The sequence below is a fragment of the Phyllostomus discolor genome, chromosome 10 (genome assembly GCF_004126475.2).
Source record: "Phyllostomus discolor isolate MPI-MPIP mPhyDis1 chromosome 10, mPhyDis1.pri.v3, whole genome shotgun sequence".
Classification (NCBI taxonomy): Eukaryota; Metazoa; Chordata; class Mammalia; order Chiroptera; family Phyllostomidae; genus Phyllostomus; species Phyllostomus discolor.
In genome coordinates, this window is record NC_040912.2 from 44,503,180 (window position 1) to 44,517,206 (window position 14,027).

The 14,027-nt window shown below is 40.8% G+C and overlaps 1 protein-coding gene across 7 annotated transcripts in view; it reads left to right on the plus strand.

The window, feature by feature from the left end:
* Positions 1 to 14,027, plus strand: part of LOC114508028 (gamma-secretase activating protein) — an 85,617-nt gene that overhangs the window by 70,029 nt on the left and 1,561 nt on the right. For 4 of the 7 annotated variants that reach the window (XM_028526018.2, XM_036010716.1, XM_036010718.1 and 1 more), the window contains 6 exons: positions 708 to 775; positions 2,489 to 2,584; positions 4,732 to 4,802; positions 5,272 to 5,366; positions 11,584 to 11,703; positions 12,571 to 12,632. In XM_028526018.2, the coding sequence (XP_028381819.1) occupies positions 708 to 775; positions 2,489 to 2,584; positions 4,732 to 4,802; positions 5,272 to 5,366; positions 11,584 to 11,703; positions 12,571 to 12,632 (512 nt within the window). The remainder of the gene's footprint in view (positions 1 to 707; positions 776 to 2,488; positions 2,585 to 4,731; positions 4,803 to 5,271; positions 5,367 to 11,583; positions 11,704 to 12,570; positions 12,633 to 14,027) is intronic. The other 3 variants (XR_004899646.1, XM_036010717.1, XR_004899647.1) reach the window with 3 other exon arrangements.

The following is a 14,027-nucleotide window of genomic DNA, read 5'->3' on the forward strand; positions in this document are numbered from 1 at the left end:
GTGCTCTGGGACAGGAAGAGTGGGTCATGAGGTACTGTTAGAGGAGTGTTAGGGACCTGCCCCTCCAGTCTTGCTAGTGAAGTGTAAGTCATTGTGAAGAAAGTGCCATTCAGTTTGGCCTTACATATCACTTTTCCATCTTGATCTAATTATCTTGCAGTCTGATAACTTATGCCAATTAGTGTTATTGCTACAGTAATTGACTGGTTCCTTCAGCTTAGTAATTCCCAGAGACACTGAACTATGGGAGGTCAGAAAGAAGGGAATCAGATGATCCTTCCATCACCTCCCTTTCCCTGGGTTTATGTCCCCCTTAGAGTTAAGAGACAGTCCAATTACTCTGTTTCCAGTGGAGCGGAAGTTCTTAGGCGGTGGTGAGTTTTTGTGTTGAAGAGCAGTCAAAGCCAGAGTTCGTTGGTGTTGGAGTGTGTTCCTTCTCCCTCCCTCCATCCTTCCCTCCCTTCTTTCTTCCTTTTCTCCTTCCTTCCCTGTCTCTACCTCTCTCTGTTGCCCAGAGCTCTCTGCGAGTCACCTGAGTGATAAGTTCAGCTTGAAGGACTAGGTCACACTTACCAAGTGAAAAATTTGTATTGTGTCAGGAAACTGTTATGTTTTACCAATGACTCAGAGAAGGGAAACCAGGCTGATACCTTTTTCTTCTAGCCCATTTCCAATAAACCACCCTGGTTGACAATTGCTCTGTTTAGTTTCAGAGCCAAGATCGACACCCCTCTTCCAGGAGGAGGACAACCACCAGAGGCTGCTCGTGGGGCTGGTAAGTGGTCTGTGGTGGCAAACAATGGGCTCCAAGAAAAGAGGGAAGGGCTGGATTGAACGTCTTGTTCTGATCTTGTTTTTCATTCTTTTAACATGAAGTTATGTCCAGCACCTGTAGGCTCTGTATGTTCAGTGGCAAGGAACAATATGATTTCTGCCCTCTTGGATTATAGTTTAGTGGGGAAGACACACATTAATCAACTACCCCAATAAATATATACCTATAAAACATCATAAGGAAATTGAGGGTATTTAAAATGAGGAAAAAGCAATGTTTCTGTGGCATTTGTATTACAGGTTTAAAATATTACAGAATAAAACATTCTTTCTGAAGAAGTCCTACTACTAGGAAAGCCAAAGAAATATAAATAAAAATAAATTAATTAAAGAGCAGAATTGGTAAATAACTCCAAAAATCTTTAAAAGTCTGATTAGAGACATCACAAAAGTCTAATAAAATATTTAGATATTTTAGATCCTCATCCAGCGCAGCTGATGCTAAATAGCCAGGTATTGCCTGTTTCAGAAATTCATGCAACACACCGGTTGAAAATTGCTGCCATAAACCAACAGAAATATCAGATAGATAAAGCAGTCTAATATAAAATCTGAACTGCACACAAGAATTTGAATAAAATAAGTGAGTAGTTAAATAGTACTGAATTAGAGAAGGCCTTTTATTCAACATAGTGTATTATTGAACATAGACATATAGGGAAAGATAGGTTGAAACCTTAAAACATAAACGGAAAAACAAAAGGCAAACTATAAATTTGGAAAAACATTTGATATGTATGATAAATAATTAACATTTGGTGTATAAGTAAACTTTATAAATCAGTAAAAGAACAGCACACCAGGAAATGAATAAATGAATAAAGGGTGTAATCAATGACTTTTCCAAAGTAAATTTAGGCCCAAAAGTTCAAGTTGGGGGAGAAGAGAAAGAATGTTTACCACTACTATAACCAAATGACAAATAGAACACGCGTTTTTTCCTTATTTTTCATTGCCTATCAAATTGACAACAATTTACAAGTCATGCTAGCAAGTTCAGGGCACAGGGGATTGGAGAGCCTCATACAGTGCAGCTGAGAATTAGTGCAAGCACAATGGAAGGCGTTTTGGTGCTGTCTCCACAGGCTCTAAGTGTGCAACCCAACAATTCCATTTCTAGGAGCTTAATCTGACAGACATAATAATTAGGGATATGGCAAAAACTTCTGTTTGAGAATTCTTTGGAGAATTCTCATCAGGGCTTGGAGCTTGACAGTCAGCAGCTCCCTGGGCTTTTGGCGAATCAGAAATGGTTCCTCTAGGCAGGGGTGTCCAGCCTGCAGCCTGCAGGCTGCATGCCGCCCAGGGTGGCTGTGAATGCAGCCCAACACAAAATTGTAAATTTACTTGAAACATTATGAGGTTTACTTGTGATTATGTGTAACAATGTATTTAATGGATAGCCCAAGACAACTCTTCTTCCAGTGTGGTGCAGAGACACTCAAAGTTTGGACACCCCTGGTCTAGGGGAAGACATTGGCACCTGAACTGTGCTCATTAAAGAAAGATTGGGGGTCATGCATTTCTGCTGGTGGGATCTTCAGACCCAATGTTTTCACACTGATGAGGAATGTTAATAAATGGATCTAATTCAAACCAGTTGCAGGTGTGAGTGGGTGGGTTGTGACTTATCTAACTTATATCTTGTTTTCAGATGGTGTCTGAACTCAAAGACCATCTTTTGAGACACCTACAGGGTGTAGAAAAGAAGAAAATTGAACAGATGGTTCTGGACTACTGTTCAAAACTGGTTGGTTTGCTTTTTGTTTTTCAGCCCCAGTATGCAGTTCAATATGTTTTTCAAATTAGGTTTTAGGAGGTCTCCCATTCTCAAACCAGTATATTTGATGCTATAGATTGAGGAAATGAGAAAAGAACCTCAAACAAAGAGAACTTGGTTTTGAAAGTGCTTTATTGCACTCCTTTCAAATAATGATTATATGCTCATGAAGCATAGAACAGTTATGGATTTAGCATGGTTGCCTAATGTTCGCATCTCACCTTGGCATCTTCCAGTTTCTTATTAAAGAGTAGGTAATGTGTGTACATGGAGGTTTATGCAGACATGAGAAAACTTGAATTTCAATTCTTAATTAGCTCCAACAGCTCAATTAGGAATGATTCTAGCCAGTCATATGCACACTACCACATTCAAATCCTCTGATGAAATTGGCAGCTCACCTATGGGGTAGCCACTTACTGAAATTGTGTAATCCAAATTAATAATACTAATGCATACTAGTAAATAGAAGTGACATTGTTAAATTGAATTTTGAAGCTGTCTTGGATCCTTCAAAAAGTATATGGAGTTGAAGCCTGACCCTGCTTGGGATCTAGAAATAATATGCTGGAGAAAAAATTAAAGTATTTAAATACACAAAGAGAAAGAACACTCTCCAGGTTTGGGTAAGACCAGTATGCAAATGAGCCAGTGTGCAAATACATACTTTTTGAACTCTGGAAGATTAGTTTATTGGATAGGACCCTCATTTAATTTCATGTTTAATTTTATTTATTTAAAGTTTTTTAAATAAACTTTTTATTGTTGTTCAGGTAGTTTTCTGTCTCCCCTCCCACCCCTCCTTCATGTTTAATTTTAGAGTGTTTGCCTTTATTGCAGTCATTAGTATCTGTTTTTATTTTATTTTTTAAAAGATTTGATTTATTTATTTTTAGAGAGGGAAGAGAGGGAGAAAGAGAGAGAGAGAAACATCAATGTGCGGTTGCTAGGGGTCATGGCCTGCAACCCAGGCATGTACCCTGACTGGGAATTGAACCTGCGACACTTTGGTTTGCAGCCCGAGCTCAATCCACTGAGCTACGCCAGCCAGGCTAGTGTCTGTTTTTAAATAATATCTTTGAATTTAATAGTTTTTAGTATATTGGGAGAGTTTGGTATTGTCATATACTGATATTTATAATCAGAGCACTAAAACTTTCCTAAATAATTTTCTCTTGCAGTAGAACTGTACGGAGGAGCTCACTTTTATAAATGTGTTACTGATCTTCCCCATGTTGGTATTAACTTGCTTTCTTAGTCCTTTAACATACAACTATTTAACACATTTACCTATCACCTTTATTTCTGTTGACTTTAAATTTCACCTTCCAAATTACTAAGAGTTTTGGTTCAAGCATCATTCTTCCCCAAGGTTAATCACATAAAAGTTTTAATATAAGTTTGTGTAAACCACTCCTAGAACCAATAGGACCAGAAATGATATAGACGTAGTCTCAGAAAACTCAGCAGTTACTGATGGAAGCCAAATCGGCTCACCCCTGCCCAGCAGCAAACAGTCATGCCTGCCAGGCCCCTCTCTGGAGGGTGATTAGACAGCCTTTCTAAAACAAATTCTCCTAAGTTGCTGTGGAACCTGATTATATTACTCACATGCTATTTCACCTGATTTCAGCCAAAGAGAAATTTGTGGCTGCAAGCTGCTCAGCGGAGACTGTCCCACTACTGATAAACTAGCAAAGTGTTGAATTTGGGGACCTGAAGCCAGTTTTACTCCACAGGCCATGCTTAGGACTGTTGTGCTATTCAGTATCACCTTTCTTCTCACTGTCAGCTCTTGCCACATAATAGGCCTAAAGCAAACCCAGTTGCACTTGACCTTCACTGATGGACAAGGGCCTGTTAGCCAGGCTGGGGGAGCTCAGCTGGGGCACTGCCTGCACAGAGGGTGCTCTGTTGGAGTGTGGGGTGCATTTTCAGTTTTTCCATTTTGGGTTCCAGTGCTACAGAACTGACCTCAGAAAGGCTGGCTCTGTTGTCTGGGAACAGCTTGAATGTCAGCCACCCTGAACATGCCCATCAGAGCCTAGAGGGGTAGCTGTGGGGCCTCTGAGGGACGGGGGATGAACAGAGGTCAACAGGCTGTCTTTCCCCTCCAGCTGGATCTCATTTGCCGAATACTGGAAACCAGCTGGAGGAAACACAACCTTCATCCCTGGGTTCTCCACTTGTACGCAAGTATTTTTTGCTCTTTTGTTGCGATGCATCAAGAGCCAAAGCAACTGATTGCTGCCTGTTTCAGCAAAGGCATTTTGAAACCTACCAGTTGAAAGCAATTCTCGCCAGTGCTGACACCATCTATCTTAGTTCTGTACTCAGCACTTAAAGTTATGCCCCTGCCACTTCACTCATCCCCTTTCTGGGCATATGGTTGGTGAGGAGGGAGGGGTGCATGAGCTCAGTACTGCTGAGCAGGGCAATTGAAGTTCATATGACTCATTACTTATGTGCCAACTGACTAGTTAGATTCTAGGGATTGGGCTGATGGTCACCATCATAATTCTGAAGCTTTCTCCAGGGCAAAGCCTTTCATGATAAGCATGGATTCCATCTGTCTATGGCACTCAGAGCCATTGCTTACACAGTGGAGTTTCAGAGATGAGCACCTTGGCTGACACACTGCCTTGGTATTTTCCCAGCAATAGGCGGGCTAGTGCTGCTGAATTTGCAGTCTTCCACATCATGACCAGGATTTTGGAAGCTACTAGAAGTTTGTTCTTACCTCTGCCTCCTGGTAAGTCTTGGCTCTTTTGTCCTTTGTTGTAATAAATGTGTTCTTTTTTCTTCACATGGTCCCTGGACTTGGGCATGTTATGAGTTTAAGGATGAGAACTGCTGCATCTGAGAAATTGTGTGCCTATTGTGTGCCTGGTGTCACTGTGAGAGTTGGGCCTGTGGTTGGTCTCTGATGGCCAGATCTCCCCCAGTTATTAAACTGGGTTGTAGTTTGTCACTCACTTTAGGGAGCCGCCTAGGTCTGCCCTCGAGTTAACTTTCTAGGATACTTTGTGGATACTTTAGGTAGCATACTCAGTGGAGCTGATTCAGGGAGAGCTTTCTTTGATGTCTGTACACCTAGTTTATCTGATCAAGAGAGTTAACACAGAAGGAAATGAGTCTGGCTGGGTGCCAAAATTGACTTGATTATTACATGCTTGGAAACTAAAAATTTCCCTTAGCATTTTGAAATAGGACCAAATCAGGCCTCAAAACAGCCTTAGCACATGTGTATGCAGTCATTAATTTAATTGGTCATTTGTTCATTCAATTAACAAACATTTGTTGAGCAATTATTACATGCCAGGTACTGCACTAGAAATTAGAGCAATTACAAAAATTAGCAAAAGTCTAGTTGGGAAGACATCATGTAAATCAACAACCATTATAAGAAACAAATAAGCTCCTGATTGATATAAACTATGTGCCTTATGTTCATTGTATATCAGTTCTGATGTAAGCTTTACAATAGCTATTACTATGTAAAATATATCAGCCAGTTTTTAATATTTTTAGATAATTCTTTAATTCTTATTCTTTTTTCAGTTACAGTAGAATACAATATTATATTAGTTTCAGGTATACAGCATAGTGATTAGACATTTGTATAACTTACAGAGTATTCACCCCAGTAAATCCAGTACCCATTGTACACCACACATAGTTACTACAGTGTTACTGACTATATTCCCTATGCTGTACTTTATAGTCCTGTGACTATTTTTTTTGTAACTGGCATTTTGTACTTCTTGATCCCTTCACCTTTTTGACCTATCCTTTGCCTCCCCTTCCCATCTAACAACAATCAGTTTGTTCTCTGTATCTATGAGCTTATTTCTGTTTTGTCTGATAGATAATTTTGGTTTTTAGATTCCACATATAAGTGGAATCATATGCTATTTGTCTTTATCTGACTTCTTTCCCTTAATATAATACCCTCTAGGTTTATCCATGTTGTTGCAAATGGCAACAATTCATTCTTTTTTATGGCTGAGTAATACTCCTTTGCATACATGGACCATATCTTCTTTATCCGTTTGTCAACTGATGCACACTTAGGTTACTTTCTTTTTTTTTTTTTTAATTTTTTTTTTAAGATTTTATTTATTTATTTTTAGAGAGGGAAAGGAGGGAGATAGAGAGAGAGAGAGAGAGAAACATCAATGTGCGGTTGCTGGGGGTTATGGCCTGCAACTCAGGCATGTACTCTGGCTGGGAATCGAACCTGCGACACTTTGGTTCGCAGCCCACGCTCTATCCACTGAGCTACGCCAGCCAGGGCAGGTTACTTTCATATCCTAGCATAGGGGTACAAATTAGTGTACCCCCTTTTCAAATTAGTGTTTAGGATTTCTTTGAATAAATACCCAGAAGTGGAATTGCTGGGTCATAAGGCAGTTCTACTTTTAATTTTTTCAGGTAATACTGTTTTCCATAGTGGCCACACAAATCTGCATTCCCATCAACAGTGCATGGGAGTTCCATTTTCCCTGCCTCCCCACCAACACTTGTTGTTTATTGATTTATTGATAATATATCAACTAGTTTTATTTATTTATTCACATACATCTATTCCTTCATCCAGCATTAATTCATTTCTTTATTCATTTTAAGCCAACATGTGTTTAGTGCCTATTTTGTGTCAGGTACTGTTCCAAATACTGTACATAAATTAACACATTTAATTTTCACAACAATCTTGAGTAGTAGGAACTTAAATTGAACTACATTAAATTTCTGGTCAACTTTCATATGGTTTCACTGCACATTGTTCCCATTCAAAGATGGTAAAATTGAGGCACAGAAAATTTAAAAGTAACTTGCCAAAGTCACACAGCTATGAAATAACAAGAGCCAGTATTCACATCCAGCAGCCTGGCTCCAAAATCTGTTCTGCCTTTTGCATTTTTTATTCCAATTGTATTAGTTGATGCTCAAACTTTGGGCCCCCAACCCCTTTAGCATTCCTGAACTCCTCTGCATGTGTGATATATCTGATATAGTTTGGAATCCTTCATGCTTTCTCTAGCCACACAACTTATCTTATAGGGTCTGTGTGTAGTGGAAGTACAAAATAGGTTTCTTTTAACTTTGTAGGAATCTGAAAGTGGCCATTTTTATGAGAAGAAAGAATGGCTTTAAATAATCCCAGTGGAATATGAATTGTGAGGTGCCCTCTAGAAAGAGTGAAGGGATTTCATGAAAACTATGTATGGCTTTATGGCTGAAATTCTTTTCATGTTAATCATTATTCTTTTTTTAATGCATTTTTTAAAAGATTTTATTTTTAAGCCCTGGCTGGAGCAGCTCAGTGGATTGAGTGCGGGCTGCGAACCACAGTGTTGCAGGTTCGATTCCTAGCCAGGGTACATGCCTGGGTTGCAGGCCATGACCCCCAGCAACCGCACATTGATGTTTCTCTCTCTCTCTCTCTCTTTCTCCCTCCCTTCCTTCTCTAAAAAATAAATAAATAAAATCTTAAAAAAAAGATTTTATTTTTATTTATTTTTAGAGAGAGGAGAAGGGAAGGAGAAAGGGAGGGAGAGAAACATCAGTGCTTCTTATGCACCCCCTACTGGGGACCTGGCCTGCAGCCCAGGTATGTGCCCTGACTGGGAATTGAACCAGCAACCCTTTGGTTTGTAGGCCAGCACTTAATCCATTGAGCCACACGAGCCAGAGCAATCATTATTCATAATGATTAACACAAAAAGACTTGGTAGAGGAATGAATTAACATTTTCATATTTGTTCACCATGGATGTTCAACCTCCTTTTGTAAATAAATGAAACTGACTTGCTGGGAACAATATTATTCTTGGGAAGTCATAAAAATTCACTTTCTGCAGAATGTTGCATTCTTTCACAGGAATGGATAAGAAAGGAGAACATAAGAAAATGTTATCTGTAGTGACTGAGAATTATTTTGAATAGACTTAATGGCTTGTGTCCATGGATCAAGCTAGGAAGAGCAGTTTCTATCCCTTTTTTTTGTAAATGTTTGTTTCTCATGTGATATGGAAATAGAGGTGAAGTAATGCTGGACTGGGTGCGTGCACACATGTGCATGTAAATACAAGGACGTTTTTTATGTACGTGGGTCAGTGTGCATGCTTTCCAGGCCTCCCACAGTAGCAAGAAACTGAGTTTCAAGTCTCAGAAATGTCTGACCTGGATTGCTTAAAGACAAAAGATAATGAGGACCATGGAAAGACAGTCATGGTTTAGAGCTGGAGCACTTGCAGTTTAAAAGAAACCTGTTTTCCCTTGCTGGCTAGAGTGGGCAAGGACCCCTGAAGGATGAGGACAAGAGTTGGCTGGGAAAGCTCTCTTTTGGAACTGCTGTCCACTTTTAGCTGATTTTTCTGTGCTTAGAGCTGACATGCAGAGAGGAGGCCAGGAACAGATTGTTGAATTTGGGACTGTGCCCTGGAGACAGAGGATGAAGGGTCATCAGGGATCTTTAGGACATGGACACAGGGTGGAGAGGAATTTTGAAAATCTATAGGATTTACGAACTTGTATTCAGAAAAAAATTTCATACATGTTTTAATCTTGGGAAGAATGTTTAAATCCATTAAAAATCTTATGTTAATTAGGTAGTAAAATCACTATGTTTTTCTTCAAACATTTATTTATTTTTAGAGAGAGGGGAAGGGAGGGCAAGAAAGAGAGGAAGAGAAACATCAGTGTGGGAGAGAAACATCTGAACCCGCAACCCAGGCACATGCCCTGACTGGGAATTGGACCAGAGAACCTGAACCTTCTCTTTGCAGTACGATGACCAACCAACTGAGCAACAGTGGTCAGAGCTAAAATTACTGTTTTGGGGTGGATTCAGGGAAGCTAGTGGACACATTCATTATTAGCCTATTAACATCTGCGTGTGGGCAGAGTCTGCATTTTATCTGACCCTTGATGTTTCCAGGGTGGGGAACTCAAGTCCCTCACTGTTTATGATCCATGTGCTCAGAGAGAGAGGGAGGGAGAGAGAGAGGGAAAGAGGGGGGAAGGAGAGAGAGTGAGAGAGAGGGAGGGAGAGGGAGAGAACCCCATGATTTGTCTGAATTCAGGTTCCTGCTCTTTGGGTGTCATTTCTTTGTCATGTAAGCTCCCAGGACTAGGATGTGATTCTTTGTCATATCTTTCCCACTTCCAGTGAGTTTCCAAGCCTGTACACATGGCCATGTGTCTCCTGTCCCTCCCCTCCTCTCTCACTTCCGGTGCCCTCATTACCCCTCGCCCAGGTTCAGGCTGTAGCCTCCCAACCTCTTCTAGCAATCAGTCCCTTCTTTGCCTGTTGCCATTTATTCCAAAAGTAAAGCCCAAATCCTCTTTCCATCCTGCTTAAAAACTTTCAGTGCTTGCCCCAAGTTTACTAAATAACAAATTCCTTGCTGTCATTCAGCATTCAACCCCTGTCACATGCACTCAGAGCTCCCTGCACTTTTCTTTCATAGAACTGGTCGCATTAAAAAATATACATGGATTTTTTGTGATTATTTGATTTTCTCTCTCCCCGTCATGCTGGAAGGTAGATGGGAGCAGCTGTTGTACTTCTTTTGCTCATTGTTGTACACCCAGCCCCTTGCCTGGTGTATGGAAGGCATTTGTTAAATCAACCCTTCCAACCTTACCTCCTGGTGTTCCTCTCATACTCCTGACTCCAGTTCAGCCATCTCACTTAATGTTTTCTGAGAGTGCTCCATGCTTTCTCACCTTTGGTCCCCTGTTGTTATTCTGTTAACACAGCTACCAATTATTGGGGCAGGATAGCAGAAGCTGAGGCTGAAGTTCCACAGCCTGTGCTCAAATTTCAGCTCAGCCACTTATGGGCAAGTTTCTTAGCTCCTGTGATCTTGGCTTCCCCATTTATAAACTGGCTCCCACTTTGTGGGGTTGTGTGAGGATCAAGTGAGCCAGCATGTAGGTTGAAGGATCAGAATGTTTGGTATTAGTCACTGTTGTTATACCATGGGCTAGCCCCCACCCTGCCCAGTGAACCAGCTCTGGTTCTCAGAGCAGCCCTGTGAGAAAGGTGCTGAGGGTTCCATGTGAAGGATGAAGAAATGGACGCTCACAATGGCTGAGTTGTCTGCAGCTAGTAAGTGCCCTGGGGGGATCCCACCCTCGGTCTGTTCATATAAACCTGGCTTTTTCTGTTGTCACCACTCTGTATGCCTCCCCGACACCACCCCGCCTCATTTCTACCCCCCAGAAATTGCATTTACCCATCACAGTGCCCCTCACATGCCATCTTTTCCAAGAGGGCTCTTCTGATTCTCTCCTGGTCTGATATCTACTCCTCCCATGGGTGTTTTTATCACTTATTATTAATAGAGCACTCAGAGTGCTAGGTTTCTGTGTGTTGGAGGAGCCTTCCTTCCCATGATGCTCTGGTTTGGCAGAGCTTTCCCCTCTATTGAATTCCTATGGATTTACTATCTGAGCGTATTTTAATTCTTCTTGCATATAATTTAGTCCAAGTAGACACCACAAACCTACCTAGAAATCAAGCATGTAAGCTGTCTCCTTCTGGTTCAGATTTTTGCCTCTTTAGCAAAATGGTCCCTATCCATTAGCCTTTTAGCCTGAGCATGTGGAGTTGAAAGTCTTCTGTTACCTGTTCTCTTTTGTCATCTTACCACAGAATTGCCAACCTGTTAAACCATAAAGTCATTTTTCATACAGCAGGACTTTCACTCATTTTCTCTTTCTGCCTGGGAAGAGACAATGTGAAGGAAATGCAGACTTGAGGGAACTTCAATACCCAGCACAATGCTTAGTCTTCATACTGCTAAGAAGGAAATTTGGACCTTGATTTCAAGCAGCATTTAGTTGACTCTAGGCACCAAGTACTGAGCTAAGTGTTTTATTAACACCATTGATTTATTCTGTCTGAAAGGCTGGAGGTGCTGGCTGACCGTGTTTACCCTCCCGTATCTCTCATCCTAGGTTTTCACACTCTGCACACGATCCTTGGCGTCCACTGTCTCCCTTTGCATAACCTGCTACATTACATCGATAACGGGGTATTGCTTCTCACAGAAACAGCTGTCACAAGGCTCATGAAAGGTAAGAGGCTCTGAGGCTCTGAGTTTGCCAGAGTACTAGTTCCAGTCTGAGCACTGCCACAGCTGTCACACAGGGCCCAGCAGCACTAAGGAGGGCCCCATGCTTAGTTTAATGGTTTGCATTAAATCTTGAAATCTTAATAGTTGAACAAAGGGCTCCTCTTATTATTTATTTTTTTGTGTGTTGGATGCCATAAATTATGCAGCTGATCCTTCTGAGTAGTATATTTCCTGTAACCAACCATCCTATGGGCTAATTTAAAGTGTCTTTGCCCTCAGAAGACCCCTAATGGTTTCCTAATCCACGCAAAACTATTAGAGTCCTTTTCCGTACACGAGGGCATTTGAGGATAGGAGGCTGTGAAGGCGTGTTTCTCAGGGAAATGTCATGAAATGGCTTGATTTCAGCTGATTAACTCTGCCATTGCAAAGTTAGACTTGAAATGCAAGAAAAATTAATGAGAAATGCTGTGATTATGTAAATTTGAACTTTAAATATGTTCTGGAGTATAATCACTCTCACTTAAATGATTTGGCTTTGGTATTTTATGATGAGTTTTGTTAATAGATAGTAAAGTTTCTCTCATTCCTTAAGGCGCCCTCTGTTTCATATTAGTCAATAAACTGTTTTGTGACTAGCATCCTGTTAAAGAACCATGTTCCATGATAACAGAAACAGCTTATTTTCAAAATTCCTTTATTTTGAAAATAAAGGAATGAACAAACTAAAAATTCTAAAGCGGTGTTAGCTTGAGAATACAAGGTTGGGCTATGTGTTACCAGGATGAAGCGCTGAATGAAGCATTATTAGCTCGCTCAGACACTAAATGGAGATGTCTGTTTTGTTTGCCAATCTATTTTCTTGTAGATCTGGACAACACAGAGAAAAATGAAAAACTAAAATTCAGCATCATTGTGCGGCTTCCTCCGGTAATCCTGAATTATATTTCATTTTCTCCCTAAGCCTTGGCATGAACTTCCTTCAGTTTCTTCTTGCAAAAAGAGGACTTACTTGATTTGGGCTAAAGTCAGTTGAATTGTTTCACTTTCAGCTCTTTCCAAGAAATCCCATCCCTCCCCACCCTCTGCCTGCGGCTCCCACTAGGTCCACAAAGTGCTTGCTCCTCTGGCTGTGCTGCCTTGGCACCGCCCACCTAAAATGTTTGGCCATTTTCTTCTCTTAGGAAACCACACTAATATTTACATCTGTGTGTCTGAGGGGAGGGAGAGGGGAAACATGTGCTTTTGGCTTTTAAACTGATAAGACATTTAGGTACAGGTGAGGTCAGAAGGTTCTGGAACTGCATTTCCTCCCACTGTCATTTCCACCAGGGTTGGACAACATCCCAGGTCAAAGGAAGAATGAGAAACATGAGGGAGAGGGTTGTATAGGCACTCCTTGTTTTGTGGGGAATATTAGCTCTCAGAGTTAAAAACACTATGAAAATATGACATTCCACAGCAAGGTCTTCAGAGCCTCTGACTGTGAACTTCCTGACCCCGAGAGCGGTGGCCAGCTCTGTGTGCTATTTACCTATCTTGAACACTTGTGTGTCTGGCACGATCCTCCCACGAAGGGATGTCCGTTGCCTTTCTGGATCTAATCGGCTTGCTTTGTAACACCCTCTCCCCCTCTCGGGCTTACTGAAGGAAAGACAAGAATAGATAACAAAGCATGTTTTCCATGGCTAGATTTCTCTGGGGATTGTCTCTGAACATTTAGTTTGCTCTCTACATTTGACTTTTTATTTTTGCCTCATGCTCTTAGGGAATTAAATTTTTCTGGGCAAGGCCTTGGCAGAGAACATGCCTATAACCTTTAGTTTCCTATCAAAACATCACTTAGAGTTGGCATGCAGAACCCCCATTTTGAAGAGTAGCAGATGAACTCCGTTTCAGAAAAAAAATTGGGCAACATCAGTATATAAACTGCTTTCTCAGGGTTGCATCTAAGAGAGTACTTATTCAAAATTCAGAGGCATACCTCCTAGGAAATGGCCTTTTCCCATGGGTCATTAAGCATAAAGGGCCTTTTAGACTAACTAGCAAATTTGGAATAATATTTTAAAATTTGTGAATAGCTATAATAGCTATTTGTGAATTTACTTAATTCAGTGTGAGCTATATTCTCCTATGTTTTTCCATCCTTTTGTTTTTATTATTGACTTTATTTTTAAGGGTAGTTCAGGGTTTACAGCAAAATTGCAGTGAAGACACAGAGATTTCCCAAATACCTGCTACCCTACACATTGTGTGTGGCCTCCCCCATTATCAACATTCCTCACCAGACTGGTCCATTTGCTAGAATTAATGAACCTACATCAC